Source organism: Streptopelia decaocto, assembly GCF_964273445.1.
Source record: "Streptopelia decaocto genome assembly, chromosome: Z".
Classification (NCBI taxonomy): Eukaryota; Metazoa; Chordata; class Aves; order Columbiformes; family Columbidae; genus Streptopelia; species Streptopelia decaocto.
Genome location: NC_138657.1, coordinates 78,848,427 through 78,863,670, shown reverse-complemented (window position 1 = coordinate 78,863,670; position 15,244 = coordinate 78,848,427). Strand labels below are relative to the sequence as shown.

General features: G+C 38.6%; 1 protein-coding gene across 1 annotated transcript in view; it reads right to left on the bottom strand.

Annotated features, from left to right (window-relative positions):
* Positions 1-15,244, bottom strand: part of ARK2N (arkadia (RNF111) N-terminal like PKA signaling regulator 2N) — a 45,382-nt gene that overhangs the window by 4,493 nt on the left and 25,645 nt on the right. The window contains exons 3-4 of the mRNA XM_082075063.1: positions 6,761-6,943; positions 2,647-2,773 (exon numbers count right to left, since the gene is read on the bottom strand). Coding sequence (XP_081931189.1) covers positions 2,647-2,773; positions 6,761-6,943 — 310 coding nt within the window. The remainder of the gene's footprint in view (positions 1-2,646; positions 2,774-6,760; positions 6,944-15,244) is intronic.

The following is a 15,244-nucleotide window of genomic DNA, read 5'->3' as shown; positions in this document are numbered from 1 at the left end:
GATTTACGTACAAGCTAATAATAATTAGGAAAAAAGGAAACAAAATACAAGTCAGACTAATTTTGTTAGAGGATGAAGCAATGACAGGAATTTACTGGAGTCTTTAAGACGGTCACAACCTTTCCACCTGTAAATCTTACACAAGTGTAAGAAAAACTCTATACCCACTGCTCCAGAAGCTGTTTTGCTGTTCGCAGCACTGGTGGTGGCTGAAGCTGCGCACACGTGTAGATGTCTGGCTGCTGGGGTGACCTATTCTTATTTCTTTCATTATGAAGGCATGTGTACCGTACAGGTTTTTTACACTGGTCAAATATCCCTGACATTTACGTTGTATTTGTTTCAAAGTAGCGTAATTTATTTCTCCCCAGAACTACTTTGGTTATGCTCATCTCTCTCGTCTATGGTTAAAGAGTTTCACGAAAGAGAATTAAAAAAAATCTCATTCTCTGAGCTCTACCTTCTCTGAATATAAATGCCTCATTTCCTTCTCAGATACACTGCTTAGTTTTGGATGTGATGTTCAGAATGACTTTTTATTACTACCTCAGTCTTGAAGATACATACTTAAAGTACGCGTCTACAAAGAACTAGAAATAAAAGCCTGGGACTCTAGCAAATGCAGGGCATTTTTTTTTCTTACAGCTTTATTTTCAGATTAAATATTTTTAAGCATAACAAGGAAAGCTCATAGCCAAAGCAAGCCAAATGGTCTCAGGGACTATGGTCCATCGCTCTGATACAGAACAGTCCTCAATGTTTAGGGAAAGCTAATGCTAATTTTCTCCCTGAAGATGACAAAAAGCAAGCTATAAATTATCCCCTAGAAATGATACCTCGCAGAAATAAAAGTGTTTATCCTCGAAGAAGCCACACAAGCAGCCAATAGCAAAACATTCAAACATGAGCTGAGGGAACATGCTTTCCAATCTGTAGCTAAAGGAAGATGCCATGTAAAGTCAACTAAAAGAGGAGGGGAAAAAAAGAGGAAGACTGTTTTATATGCATTCATGATTAAAAAAAATGGACAAAAATTTAAAAAACTGAAAAACGTGACTTGGTGTCCTAAGTAGATGCTAAGTAATATTCCAATGATGAGAAACACCAACTGAATAGCAATCTGGAAAACTACAGATGATGGACAAACTTTGAGGTGCCATCACTCACACCAGCCCAACGAGGGCACGGAATATACAGCACAACAAAAAATAACTGAATCCAAACACCACGCTAACTAAGCATGGAAAAAAACCACTGATCAAACACCTAAACCCTCCCAGAAGCCCATCAATACTTCACAACTGCAAGCCTAGACCTGCAAGAGAAATGAAATTCTCAACAGGATTCGAACAACTGAAATACGTGAATATTTAATGGGGCCAGTGAGAACGAGTCGTGGGGAGGTGGAACGTGGTTACATGAACAAAGGAAAGCACAAAAGCATGCTTTATGTCTCTCTTTGCTGAAATTGTTTGGGTCCATATCTACTAAAACTGATTTTAAACAAGCAACTCTGCATTTACTTAACATTTCCATTCTTGTACACGGTAAATATTATCGAGGCAAGCAGCATGGAAAGCTTTTGAACAGGGGACGCCAAAAAGGAGGGCTGTGTGTGCATAGTGCTAGAAAGGTTTACACAAACTAGTAGAGGAGGGCAAGTCCACGTTGCTTATCATTAGGAAAAAGATCCTCTAAACCCTGTGTCTGCTGGAGAAACAGCCAGGAGAGCGACTTCCCAAGGAATTAGTATCTAAAAGAGTCAGCCATGCAAGGACTTCTGCTATTCTAAAAGCAAAGACTAAATCTCTCTTCCCTCAGCACCTTAAAAATTCATTTTTTCACACGCAACAGCACTGGGTTGTGCCCACACGATCTGCAGTTTCCCTGATGGGAAACTGGGTCCCACGCACCTTCCTTCTTCCTTTCCTCACCAAAAAAAATACCTTAAGCCAATGAAAGATCATGGACTAAAGAGGAAGAGTGGAGAATAACATTTGAAGGACAGAGGGGCAGCTTGAGAGAAACCTCTGGCTTCATTACCCCTGTCTGCTTTGGGGGGTTGAACTCTCTTGTATCTTGAATTAGAACCAAGATCCAAAAGGATCCGGATTTTAATCTAAACAGGCTACCTTATGACAGTAACCATCGAAAAGCTGATGGTATTTTCACAACTACTGATTAATTAAATAATCTGGAAGCTGATTAAATCCTTAATATAAGTGAATATTTTGAAAGGAAACAAGAACCCACATTAACATTTTTGTTAATGTATTTGCATATTCACAAAACATGCCGTTAAAATCTGAACTCCTAACAATGGTTCGTGATGTATATAAATTTGGTATGGCAATATTTGGTATTTTAATACTAAATATGTTTTTCTTGTTAATGTTTGTTACCGAATCACAAGGTGAATCTGAATACAATAGAAGCTGACAGTGTTCTGAAGAAAAACACATTCACACAGCAGAATAGTAAAAACTAGAGCAACATTTGTTATGTTTTGGGCACCAGTTATGGATGGATAACTACAGAAGTGGAAGTCAGCACGTTTTTTTTCTTTATTAATTTTGGCAATAGAGATATTCTGATAAAATGAAAGAACTATTAGGAGCAGAAAAAGCAAGAAAAAGGAATTAATACCTGGCGTGTTCCTGAACTCCAACAATCTCTACTTCACTATCAGAAGAGGCAATATGAATTTCTTCGTTGATCTGGGCATTACCAGAAGAGGTTTTGTCACTTGCGAGGAAGCCTGGATCCAAATGACCTACAGATGGGGAAAAAGCAAATGCAGTCAATGTTTAACAGCTTATACAACTCAGAAATCAGTTGGAAAATGAATCTTCCAAGCTAACAAAAAAAAAAGGCTGAAACACTAAGGGTGTAAAATCTTATTAGATCAACTTATCCAACTTCCAGTTCATCAGCTGATAAAGGATGATCACCGGATTTATTCAAACTCAGCAGCTCTAGCAATGGTGTTATCACACAAATCCTGACTGTTGCATCAAGAACACTTGATGTAATTACACTTCCCAGCTGTTACTCTACAATGCTAAGAGTTAGACTGTGCCTGAACCTCTTTGAAGTAAAGAAACAACCTACTATCAATAAATCGGACTCAATGGCGCTGTGGCACACAAAGCTGGACAGAAACATCACACACACCAAGAAAAATCAAAATGCTTTTTTTAAAAGCACAAAAGCAGGGGGAATGGGTCAATTAAAAAGAAACCAACAAACCCACCAGTTTCTGCTTGTGCTGCTTCACACATCTGCCCTAACAATAATACAAACACTTGAAAAAGATCTGTTTTTCGTAAGTTACATATACAGCAGGGTTGTTTTTCCTTACAGTTCCTCAGTGTTATCCAGTTCACCAGTCTGTCAGGGAACAAGTCCTCTATAAATACCAGTGTGGCAAGATTTGTCTTCTATGCCAAGTACTGCTAAGAACATTCTTCACTGCAATTAGTGAAGCTGTGCTGTGACTTACTAAGTATCACTTGTGTGGAAAACACAAGCCAGCCAAAATTATTTTTTTTTTTGTCTTACAGAAAATAAGTTTTTAAAAAATGAATTAAAAATGAAATTTCAATAAAAAGAAGAAAAAAGAAAAAAGTAAATAAGAAAGGAAAAGGGTAAAAGGGAAAAAGGGGAAAAGGGGAAAAGGGGGGGAAAGAAAGGAAGGGGGAAAGGAAGGGGGAAAGGAAGGGGGAAAGGAAAAGGGAAAGGAAAAGGGAAAGGAAAAGGGAAAGGAAAAGGGAAAGGAAGGGGGAGAGGAAAGGGGAGAGGAAAGGGGAAATGAAAGGGGAAAGGAAGGGGGAGAGGAAAGGGGAGAGGAAAGGGGAAAGGAAAAAAGGAAAAAGAAGGCGGAAACGAAGAAGGGACAAGGAAGAAGGGACAAGGAAGAAGAGAAAAGGAAAATCACTTGTGCCTCTGTTTAATAGAAACCTGGGGGACGCTGGGCAGCCCCGAAGCAGGTGAGATTACCTGTGTCTTGGAAACCACTCACTCAGATTACATGGGTGAATAATCATTTGTCAAGCAGAAATTTGGGATTAGATAAATGTATTATGTATATCTACTTTGACTGGACACCTCTTCAAAGATGACAGGAGGAGGATGCAATAATGCCCCATAGAATTTCAAAGGTGTGTGAATATGCAGAGCTGATTCTAACCCCATGTAGACCGAGAAGACACAGAGAGAAGAAATTAAACCCTAAAAACAGTCCAGGGGAACCCTCTAATGGCTGGTTAAAGCACTTGGAAAAGATGCAAGCAAATAGAGGGGCAGGGACCATCCTGTATGTTCAATTTTTGGAAAGCGAAGACCCTTGGTGCAACATCTGATCAGGGTTAGCGAGGCAGGAAACCCGTGTGCTGCTTCCCAAGGAGGAGCTGCCACCTCACAAGACAACAAAAGGTATTTGCCAGCTGAACTTGAAGCAAATTAACAGCCCGGGTGGAGTTTTCCTAGCATTACAGTTCAGCTGAACACCACTGTTCTGCGCCCTTCACTCAACAAGGTGATGTCTGGCAGGGGGGGAAAAACAGATTAGCTCTTAAATAGCCCCAAAATGATCCCCAGATGTATAACTGAAAGCCCCAAAAGAGCAGTAAATTACCATAGCTTTAAGTTCAGACAACAAAAAGGCAATTAGCAGTAGAGAAACCATGATTAGCGGAGTAAATACTGCAACAGTAGCTGAGTGTAAATCAGGATTATAGCATACAAACAGATTTACAGCCTCTGGCCATACAAATTTAATGCCTAATAACATGCCTACACTGTTAATTTCTTTGCACGTTAGGATGACGCCCAAAGGAGATGTTTTGTTTGCCCTAAAACATCGGGGCTCGCGGAACAGCCCAAAATATTTGCCCACGCACAAAGATGTGATAGTGTGTCCTACTAAGATTTTTCACTTCGATAAAGCTTATGTTGTTATTTTCTCCCACGGGAACACATCATTTGATGCCTGTTCAACCAGATACTGGCTGAAGATTAAACTTGTGAACGCAAGATTTGAAAACTCTGCCTTCCGAACACGCAGCCCTTGGCACGGTAAGAAGAAGCCAGTACTGACGATTGTGCTGTCAGAAGTGCACCGAGGCTGCAGGGCTCTGGGTACGCAGAAGAAGAAGAGATTTCACCCCTTCAGACATCGACGTGGCCGTAGCACCGGGAGCAGATTTGTCTGGACACGTTCCCAAAGGGCCAGGGATGATGGATTTTTTTTGGTTTTCTAGTTTTCTTTTTACCTGGCAACGTCTTCCTTGCAAGTCCCCTTGGATATAGAAAGGAACACGCATTTTCACCTGCGCTACAGCGTTGTACTCGTAAGCGGGATGGGGAAGAAAGCTCGGTAAGAAAAGTTTATTTCCTTACGCTCCTTTGAAGTACCAATCCATTAGTGCTACATAAAGATAATTTCAGCTGTTCCAATAGTTTTAATAAATCATTTAATAAAGGAGTAGGCTTGTTAGGGGTCAAAAAGCTCACTTTCAGTCAGCTGCTATAGTGAAAACAATACCAGTGAGCTTGGAGATAAAAAGGCTGGAAGAACACCCAGCCACAGACCACCGTGAAAATAACGCAACGGAGATTCCCACATTCAAATAATGGACTTGTCCACTACATAATAATGGGACGTCTCTTTCAAAATCAGCCACATAGTTGTATTTATTTAAGCTTCATAGGCGTTGAAAAGCAGCTCAGAGCTACCAGGGCACTTCCAATGCAGGTGCCTTTTGGCAGGTTTGTGGTAGGAAAAGACAGCGTGAAGCAAAAACCTGCTGTGCTCCACTGCAGGCGAGACTCCGTGTCTTACACAGCTGAAAATATTAACGTGTACAATAAAAAAAAGAGTGGAAAGGAAGGCAGTATGTTGGCATACAAGGCCATGGGATGGAGCTGATGTTCCCATCAGCTCTCTGCACCCCGAGCGCTGCAGCATTTGATGCTGTTTAACTCCTTCGTTAGTAATGAAGTTGTAAGGACTCAGAGAAACTGAACAGTTTTTATGAGCTCCATGAACTTCTCTGAATTCTTCCACAGTATTTCTGCTCTTGCTTTCTTGAAGGAAATTTCCGTGCTGCTAAGCCCACTTATCAGCACCTTTTCATCTTTACATGATGCTGGTATGTCGAGTTTTCTAATGTATATTAGAAAAGCAGATGGAGTATGGGAATAATCCATGCTTGTATTTTAAATACATGAAAAGACAAAAGAAAAGAGACCAAGACGACATACACAGACAATTACGATAACTAAAATGAGACTGTGATCAGTTTAGTAGCTGGTGGTCATCATGATCAACTATTCAGTTACAAGCTTAGCCCACTTTCATTAAAATGAATAAAAATTAGAATTAAATTAAAAACAAAGAAATAAAACCGAACAAACACACCCCCACACACACACACATGAGAAAAAACAACACCAAAAAGCCCCATACCAATCCCAGACCTAAGTTCCAAGAAGTAACAAGAAGGAAAAGAAGGAGAAAAAAATAATTAAGAAAATTAGTGTCTAAAGATACACTGCTGAAATCTTTGCCATTTTTTATCAGTTGTATTATGGAATAAATGCCAAGCCTTTTTAAGGAGCACCTATACTGTTTTATTGCACAATCTGCACAAGGAGCTTTTAAAGCTGTATAAATCACTAAAATACTGAAAGCAAGAAAAGGGAGGGACATCGACTGAGATGCTGGAATAAGCATTGGAGAAAAAGGATTTAAACAAACCTGTATCACCACTCAGCTCCTCTAGCAGCCCTCTGGATCTCCAGGCAGATCCCAGGTCTTGTTTTCCTAAAGAATTATTGTGCTCTTGAACTACTGCAGCCGCCAACAGATTGTCCACGTTCACCACCTCTGGGTCGGAATTTGTGTCTGATATATCGTAATGAGCAACAACCGGAGGCCCATCTGCAGAAAGACAGAAAGAGAAAACACGGATTAGAAGTCAGCACACTGTGAAAGACACCTTTAAAAGTATAAATAATCTACGGATTAATGCCATCCTCTACATGAAGCTCTTAAAGAACTATAAATTATATAAATTATTAATCTTCACTTAAGGAACGCAGTCTGAGATTGCAGAGACATTTTAACTTTTGCATACACAAAAACCACAAATGCAAGAAAAACACATTTATCAATGTATCAGTTATTTGTGTACTATCTTCTACATTAACACACAAACACCTCCATATCTGACAACGTTACATTTACAGTCTTAAAAGGATAAAACCTTCAGCTTAAAATAGAAAATAGCAGGTTACAGGACATTAAATTTGGCCAGACAAGATATTTAACTAGAAAATTTTACAAAACTCAAGTGACAGCTCACATCGCTTTAGGGTTGACTGAATAAAACTAACTTTCTGATATAACTGATCCAGTGACAAGAGATTTAACATTAGGCAACTTTCCCTATGTAACATTTACCTGTCAAGGAAAAGGGAATTTCTCCAAATGGCAATGGTTTTTGGTGTTGCTTTTTCAAGATGAAGAATAACAAGAAACAAAACTATAATGTGCAGTAACAAACATGCTCTTAATTAAATATGATTACCATATGCACCTTGGGCACCAAAGTGAAGAGCAAGAGAAACTTGCTTACGTTATTCTGAAATCTATTATTGAAGAATAACAAAAAGCTATTTTTTGGTCTGTTTTGTTAGGAGGCACAGAAAAAAAGTAAAATTCAAGACAAAGATTAATGTGGGAGCAGAGAGAAAGGATAAATGTAGTAATTCTGAAAAGATGCACATTTTTAACTCAAATGTCTCACCGCAGCTACCGCTTATTGACTCAGAGTGGGTGAAAATGGTTGGAATTCCCACTCCCCAAACGGCAGAATCAAAATTTTATTTGGGCCAAGTCTTCATCCATAAAAACAAGGATGAAACAGAAAAACATGAAGCCAAAGCTCAGCGCTTTTGCTACTGCGATTCCTTAATTCCAGAGCAGTTCTGGTGGTTGAGCATCTGCAGGAATTGTTGTTAATGGTATCATGTGTAGACGGTATAATTTGTACGGGATAATATAAAATAATCATAAACTAATATTTTTTTTAGGAAGATAGGACCTCAAGAGGTATAAAGCAACTAAAGAAATCTTTAAAAGTCACCAAGAATTAAATGAAAATACTTCTCAAGAAAGACTGCTTTCTTTCTTTTAGGAGTGTTAAGTGCCTGTTGAAGACAGAAAGAACGCAATGAAATAGAAGTATCAAATTTAGTCTGAAAAGCCATTTCTACTGAGGATTTTAGGGTGATTTTGTTTGGTTTTCCTTTATTTTAATAACTTGGTGCCTGAAACATCATTCTACCCATTGCTGTAAGAAACAGCTATTCTGTGATTAGCAACACACTTCATTAAAAGAGTGACCATATTGCTTATTACTAGAGATCAGTTTTGCAACAAGGTATGAAGAAATTCACAATGTATTTCCAATCAGACCTGCCTCCAAAACAACAGTTTTCATAAAACAACGTTGTATTACAAACTTAAAACAGACTCAACAAAAATAAATGAGTAGTTAAATGCCAACGTATTAAAGACCAAACTGTTCACAACATGAAACGCTGATGATTATGACTGGAAAAGAAGTCCCGATAATTAACTGAAAGGCAATCCTTGTCTTTTTAAAAGGCAATTACAAAATAATGGAATACCAAGTTCACAATTAAGCTGGGTGATGCTCAGTTAATTATTTGCAAAAGCCGATGATTAAATCACATGCAGAAGTTACAGCTGGACTGAATCACGACAGGCATGTTTTCTTTCAGTCTTATCATCAGAGTTCAGCATGAACATATATAATGTGATCTACAAAAATAAACAGTCGAGTGCAGAAGATACGAGGGTCAAGTACAATATTGACTATTTGACCATTTTTTCAATAGGTTATCTAAAATTTCTGGAGCTGTGTACTGTTCCTTCACATCTTTGTTCCTCTCGCTTCTTACTAAAATCTGCAAAAGCAGAAGCGAAATTTGATTTTAGATAAGATGTGTCTACACAAGTAGAATTATATTTGGACAATAGGCACCAATAGTCTCAAGTCAAAATTGTACCACTCCTACATGTATAATCATGCAAAAATGTATAATAAATGTATATACATGCAGAGTGATATTCTCATCACCTACCCATAGAAATAACTTGTGTGAAAGTCTTCATCAGTAGGAAATACAAGCATAAACTTGTTATCTGTAGCTCCACTCTTGTATCTTCCGCACTTCCAAACAGCACACCTTATAACTTAGCTTAAATTTAGTATACATCAAACAGACAAAAATATTTTCAATATAATTTACATACTGTAATTATATTTGTCAGTGTAACAGCCACCAATTTAACAATCTGGGAGAAAAAAACAAGCTGCTTATTTACAAAGCAATCACAGCAGTGATCTGTTTTTGCCTTTCAGGATCAGATTTGGCCCCTGACATCAGGGTTATCCATACCCGTCACCAGTAAATGACCAATGAGGCCCAGGGAATGGCAACAAATCCTAGGATTCCCAATGTGTATAAAAGAAATAAACGCCTTTGTGTGTTTAAAAACAACCAACCAACCCACCAATATATAAGTTGTAGACAACGACACCAAAGTTTCAGTGAAGGCACATTTAAAAAACTCTCTAAGAATCCCCCTTTCTCAAAAGTCCATTTGCTTTTCAGTGCTACAAGGATGGGACAGGAAGGGTTAAATTTGGAAATAAATAATATTTTCCCAGCCAACTACATGAGCATCTGATGACGTGATGCGAAGTGAATGTGCAGTAGCAAGAAATAAGGACAAACTAGCTTTGGCTAAGAAGTAAGAGCAGAACCTCCTTCGGGTTGAAGAGGTAAAAGGATTAACTACAACCACAGCTGTAACTTGTTGTATTTTGTTTGGGATGGAGCCACTCCTCAAAATTACTGACTGTGGCAGGATTTCAACAGATAAACAGACACCAAAACCAACCACACCATGCTACAAATTTAACATAGCACCATTAGGAGGTTCCCTGCTCAGTAAATTTAAACAACTTATTGAAGGAAAAATATCAGATCTTTTGAGAAGCCAAGATGGCTGGAAGACTTAAATTTCCCTGGTGATAAGCTTTAACTCATTTCTAAAACAATAAATGCTTGAAAAGGACATGGCTGAAAGTTAATAAGTACCAGGAGCAAAATACAGCTGTTGACATTTAATGTTAATAGGGGACAGATTGCTTTTTTTGTTTATTTTTTTAAATAATTCAGAGGCAGAGGTCATCACAGGGGCAGCATTTCCAAGTGTCCAATTCTCTCTTAATTTACAGAGCTCATCAAAACTAATTTCGCTAAGGATGACTGAATCAGAAGACACATGCACAAAAATTCAGGTCTACACGTGTCAATTTTTAAGCTTTCAGCACAGAAAATTCAATAATTTCTTATCGGCCAGCCACTCCCATGCCTCTCACGGAGCCACATCTCAACTTTCGGTGGTCTAAATTGTGCTACAAGATCCAAACTCATCCCTTAACCCATTATAATGGCAGCACAAGCAAAAAGAGGGAATCAAACATAACACTTAAGGCGTAAGTTAAAAGCATTTTTCCTGTAAGAAGCACCGTACACTCGCACTGAAACAGCTGTGCATCAATGCGCAGCAGTACTTTAACACAGGAAGCAAAAAATATAATGTATTTAGTCCTGTAAGTCATTATTTGTCATTAGATTTCTTAAATCTAGGCATGTAGACCTAAACTCCCTCCTACTGCAGTCAAAGAACTTCAGGGTCAAGTATTCCCAGCCTAGAAGCTGCAGCTTGGAGCATCATCTCCTCCTCCTTCCCCAGGGAACAGAAGGAGCTGAAACAGCCCCTAAGACAAGGCACCTTTTACATTGCTGAAGTCCAGCAAGACAAATTCCAGCCTTAGGGATGGGACTTTAATTCTGCTGTATTTTCTCTACCCAGGTAGTGGGAAAAGACTAAAATCTCCAGAGGACTACCCTGATTGAATTCCAGAATTAAAAGCCTACTTTTAGTGGTCTGAATCGCCCTCTGGAGTCATCAGTGTCCTTGCAATGAGAAGTGGAGCCTTACGACTCTAAGCTTTAGAACGCACAGAAACAGGTACAATAATAACAATAATAATAATTATAATAATTACAGCACTTTATTCTTCCAAAAAGCTTTCCATTTGTGGACCTCAAAGAGCTCCGAGGTGGTTATTAACCTCCTTTTGCCTGTGGGGGAAACTGAGGCAAGCAGAGATTTGCAGCTTGCTCAAGGCTAACAAGCAGATGAGCTTGGCTTTGCAGAAAACAATGCTCCCCTCAAATTACTGAGCTATTTTTAACTGTTAAACTATTGAAGAGTTTAAAAATAGTGTTTAGGAATGCTTTCGTGAAACGTGCAAAAGGCAACAGGAGACACCCCGAACACAGGCACTGCTTTATCTCGGTCTCAGTGCTCTAAATTAAATGGCATTTATTTTTATATGACAAAAGAGAATACTGAGACATTTAAAAGTAGAAGATCTGAGAACACCCTCATTCACCTCTGGCACTTATATTTAAGAGATAACTCTGTTTACTTCAAGATTTGGCAAAACACAGAGTGAACTTTTTAAGATCAGATGATCACTACAGTGATCAAAATAATCAAGTTTTATGTGCCAAAACTTAGAGGATTCATCTCCAGGGACTTGCCAAAAGTTTTACAGGAGGCACACTGGTCAGTAACTTTGATCTGAACAGAAAGGCTTCACATACAACACTATGGGCTGAAGTGACAGTCTTTTTGCTTTAGATAAACAATACAAACCTGATATTATTTAAAATATGATCTGGTTTCATAAAGTATGTGAAGTTCAAATGGCATAAACTGGCTGAACCCTAAAACAATTCCCAAAGGGGGATGGGTGGCAGGAGATACTTGCTTTTTTATGTTTTTAGCAACATGAAATGCTTCATTACTATTTATATTGATTTATTTATTCCAGGTTACAGTAGTTACATTTCAAAATTTACAGGGTTAGACAAAGAATACATTGTCAATACAATAAAAAAAACAATAGTAGTGTAACAACATTCTCTCTAAAATCATAAAGTGAACAAAAAGTTATGCATGAATCCACCTTCCTCACATTTTCCTTCATTTCACACAGTAAAGCTTTTGTGTTTGTCTTGTTTTTTAATCACAATAATAAAATCAAAATAACATAATCAAATGCTCTCAGACTGGATCATTTTCAATATATCACACAAAAAGAGATCTCAAAAATTCAAGTCTTGCCGATCAACATTCATTCTTTCAGGCTTCTTGATGACTAGATGGAAAATACCTTGGATTTGTTTTACCAAATTAAAGACATAATAAAGTCTTTTTCATTGTGCGTTAGGCAAAGGCACATGGAACGTGGCTGTGGACTGAAGTATCAGGGTGTGGTGTGCACTTCATATCTCATGATAGATTTATTTTCCCTGATACCATCTAATAATTGATCAATTATGGAAGCAGATATATTAGCCAGATGTATCAGCCAGATCTCTCACCCAGTTTTACACGCAAAAGTGCATGAGGAGGGTTTTGGAAGTCATCGCACCCTACTCTGACATAGCTATGACAGTTAAAAAAAATCCCTATGTAAATACAACTTGAATCAGGAAAAGGCGGGCAAATACGCACCCCGTGCCCCCCAGAAAACAATCGCTCCTAAACCAATAACCCCATTTTCCATGTGCCTTCATTTTGTACTGCAAAGCTAATAAAATTTGTGAGAAAAGACCGATTTCTGGCTTCGCGTTTTGCAAGGTACTGCCCATCTCTGTCAACCAGCCTGAACATTTCAGCTCCTACAGCACAAATCACACAGCGCGTCTGTTTTGGTGCTTCCAAATGTAACTGCAGTGGTCACAGTGCAGAGCCTCAATTCACCTGATTTACACACGCTAATCAGGCAAAGATTAAAGTCTCCCGAAGGATTCTCTGACCAAAACCTGCAGAATTGGCTCAATTTTTAATGAAGTTAAATGCTAGCCCCCATTGAAATTAGCAGAAGTTTTCTACTGGTTTTAATGGGGGTAGAATTAAATTTCTTGAAATGTTACTTTTAAATAAAAAAAAGGAGGTTTACAGTATGTGGATACAGGAAAAGACAAAATATATTAACAAGAGAAAACAGTGTTAATAAATACATTTCAGTTTGTAGAATAACTGCCAAATATAATCCCGTTTCATTGAAGTTAAGATTGGTCCTCCAGTCTTAACTCTAGCAGCTCAGATAAAATAACCCAACAATCCTGCAAAAACACTAAAAGACACTGTGAACTTACAAAAATAAAGATTTAAACTTCTGCCTGAATTTCGTCCTAATACTGTTAAAAATAACACTGAAGAGCAGTATGTCTGAAAGGCTTAAGATTATTTTTTCCCCTGTTCAGTAATTTTTTTGCAAAAGAAACACTGAATAAAGTTTCGCTGCCTTTAGTAGAATCTGTTTTATGTTGTGTATTACGTTTTTTTTTTATTCCCAAGCAAAACCTGAAAAATGCAGGTGTCTTGTTAGAAACATGTGAAGCAGAAACCCCAAACCCTCAGATCAAATGATGTGTAAAGGGTGGAATTTACGGGAGTGGAGCATCTCCCGTGTGAGGAAAGGCTGAGGGAGCTGGGGCTCTGGAGCTGGACAAGAGGACACTGAGGGGTGACTCATTAATGCTTACAGATATATAAAGGGTGAGTGTCAGGAGGATGGAGCCAGGCTCTTCCCAGTGACAACCAATGATAGGACAAGGGGCAATGGGTACAAACTGGAACACATGAGGTTCCATTTAAATATGAGAAGAAACTTGTTCCTGGTGAGGGTGGCAGAGCCTGGCCCAGGCTGCCCAGGGGGGTTGTGGAGTCTCCTTCTGTGCAGACATTCCAACCCGCCTGGACACCTTCCTGTGGAACCTCATCTGGGTGTTCCTGCTCCATGGGGGGATTGGGCTGGATGAGCTTTCCAGGTCCCTTCCAACCCCTGACATTCTGGGATTCTGTGAATTTCCTACAGACCTTTCTTACCAAACCCCACTCGAGGGAGGAAAAAGCAGCACAAACGCCTGTGAAAAAAACAGCCTGCAAAAATACACTGTACCCTAAAACTCCTTGGCTTTCAAGGGCTCCTACATAGGGTGCAACTCCTGGAGCAGATATCTTGATTTCTCCATATACTGAATTGTCAGTTTGGTGTTTAAGCCGCATAAAGTCTTATTTATTTAGTATCTGCACAAAAAAATGCTAATAAAGTAGCTGTGTTTCACCTGCTACTAAATCCCGACTCTGCAGTCACATGGGTGTTCAGTTACTCCCATGCAAACAGCTGCCACACTGAAAACATATAATTTGATATTAAAAATGGCAATATAGATACTTACATAGGCCAGCTGGTTTATAACTGGCACTGTCTCCATTGGAATTACACCAGCTGATCTGATGCATTTGCTCTTTCCAAACCATAAGTAAAATCCTTTAAAGAAATGAGAATGTTTCTTTACTCCATTTGAAAGTATAGAACTTAGGGCAATTAAACTCTGAATTATCCTCTGTGATTCTCCATGTCTGTGCAAAACTCCTACTGGTTTCTCCTCTGTTGTTAAATTTGAAATAATTTGTTGAGATGTGAGAATAAACATACATTGAAGATTAACTCTGGGTTGGAAAGCAGAAGAGTTTCCTTCTGACAGTCTTAAAATAGTCTTAAATTAGGGCAGGCTGCTTTAATGAAATACAGAATGGATGAGATTAAAACTTACGTTATAATTTCAGCTGAAGAAATTTTAAATCCCAGAAAGTATCTAGTCAAAGCCCTTTGACGATAAGAGCTTAAAACAGAAATCATTACTAACTTAACTGCAGCTATATAATACAGCAAAAATATTTCCAGGAGGACAAAAAGTAAATCTGAAATTACGCGTTAGGAATCCATTTTCTGAAAGAGATGCCAAAGTCTGCTGCATATGTATTCAAAATACAAACTCATGACTAGTTTTGCGACCTGAAGGTTGGTTTCTTCAGTGCTCTGCATCTTGCAAATTCACAATACAGAGCACTAGGAGAGATGCTCCTGTTTAATTGCACAGCCTGACAAATCCTTCAGCAGGCAGGTTATATATATTACACCCAAAACCAGAAAGTTGGGGTTCCCCTCTCAGCTACTAGAAGGAAAAACGTGGTTTTTCACTCAGAAAACAA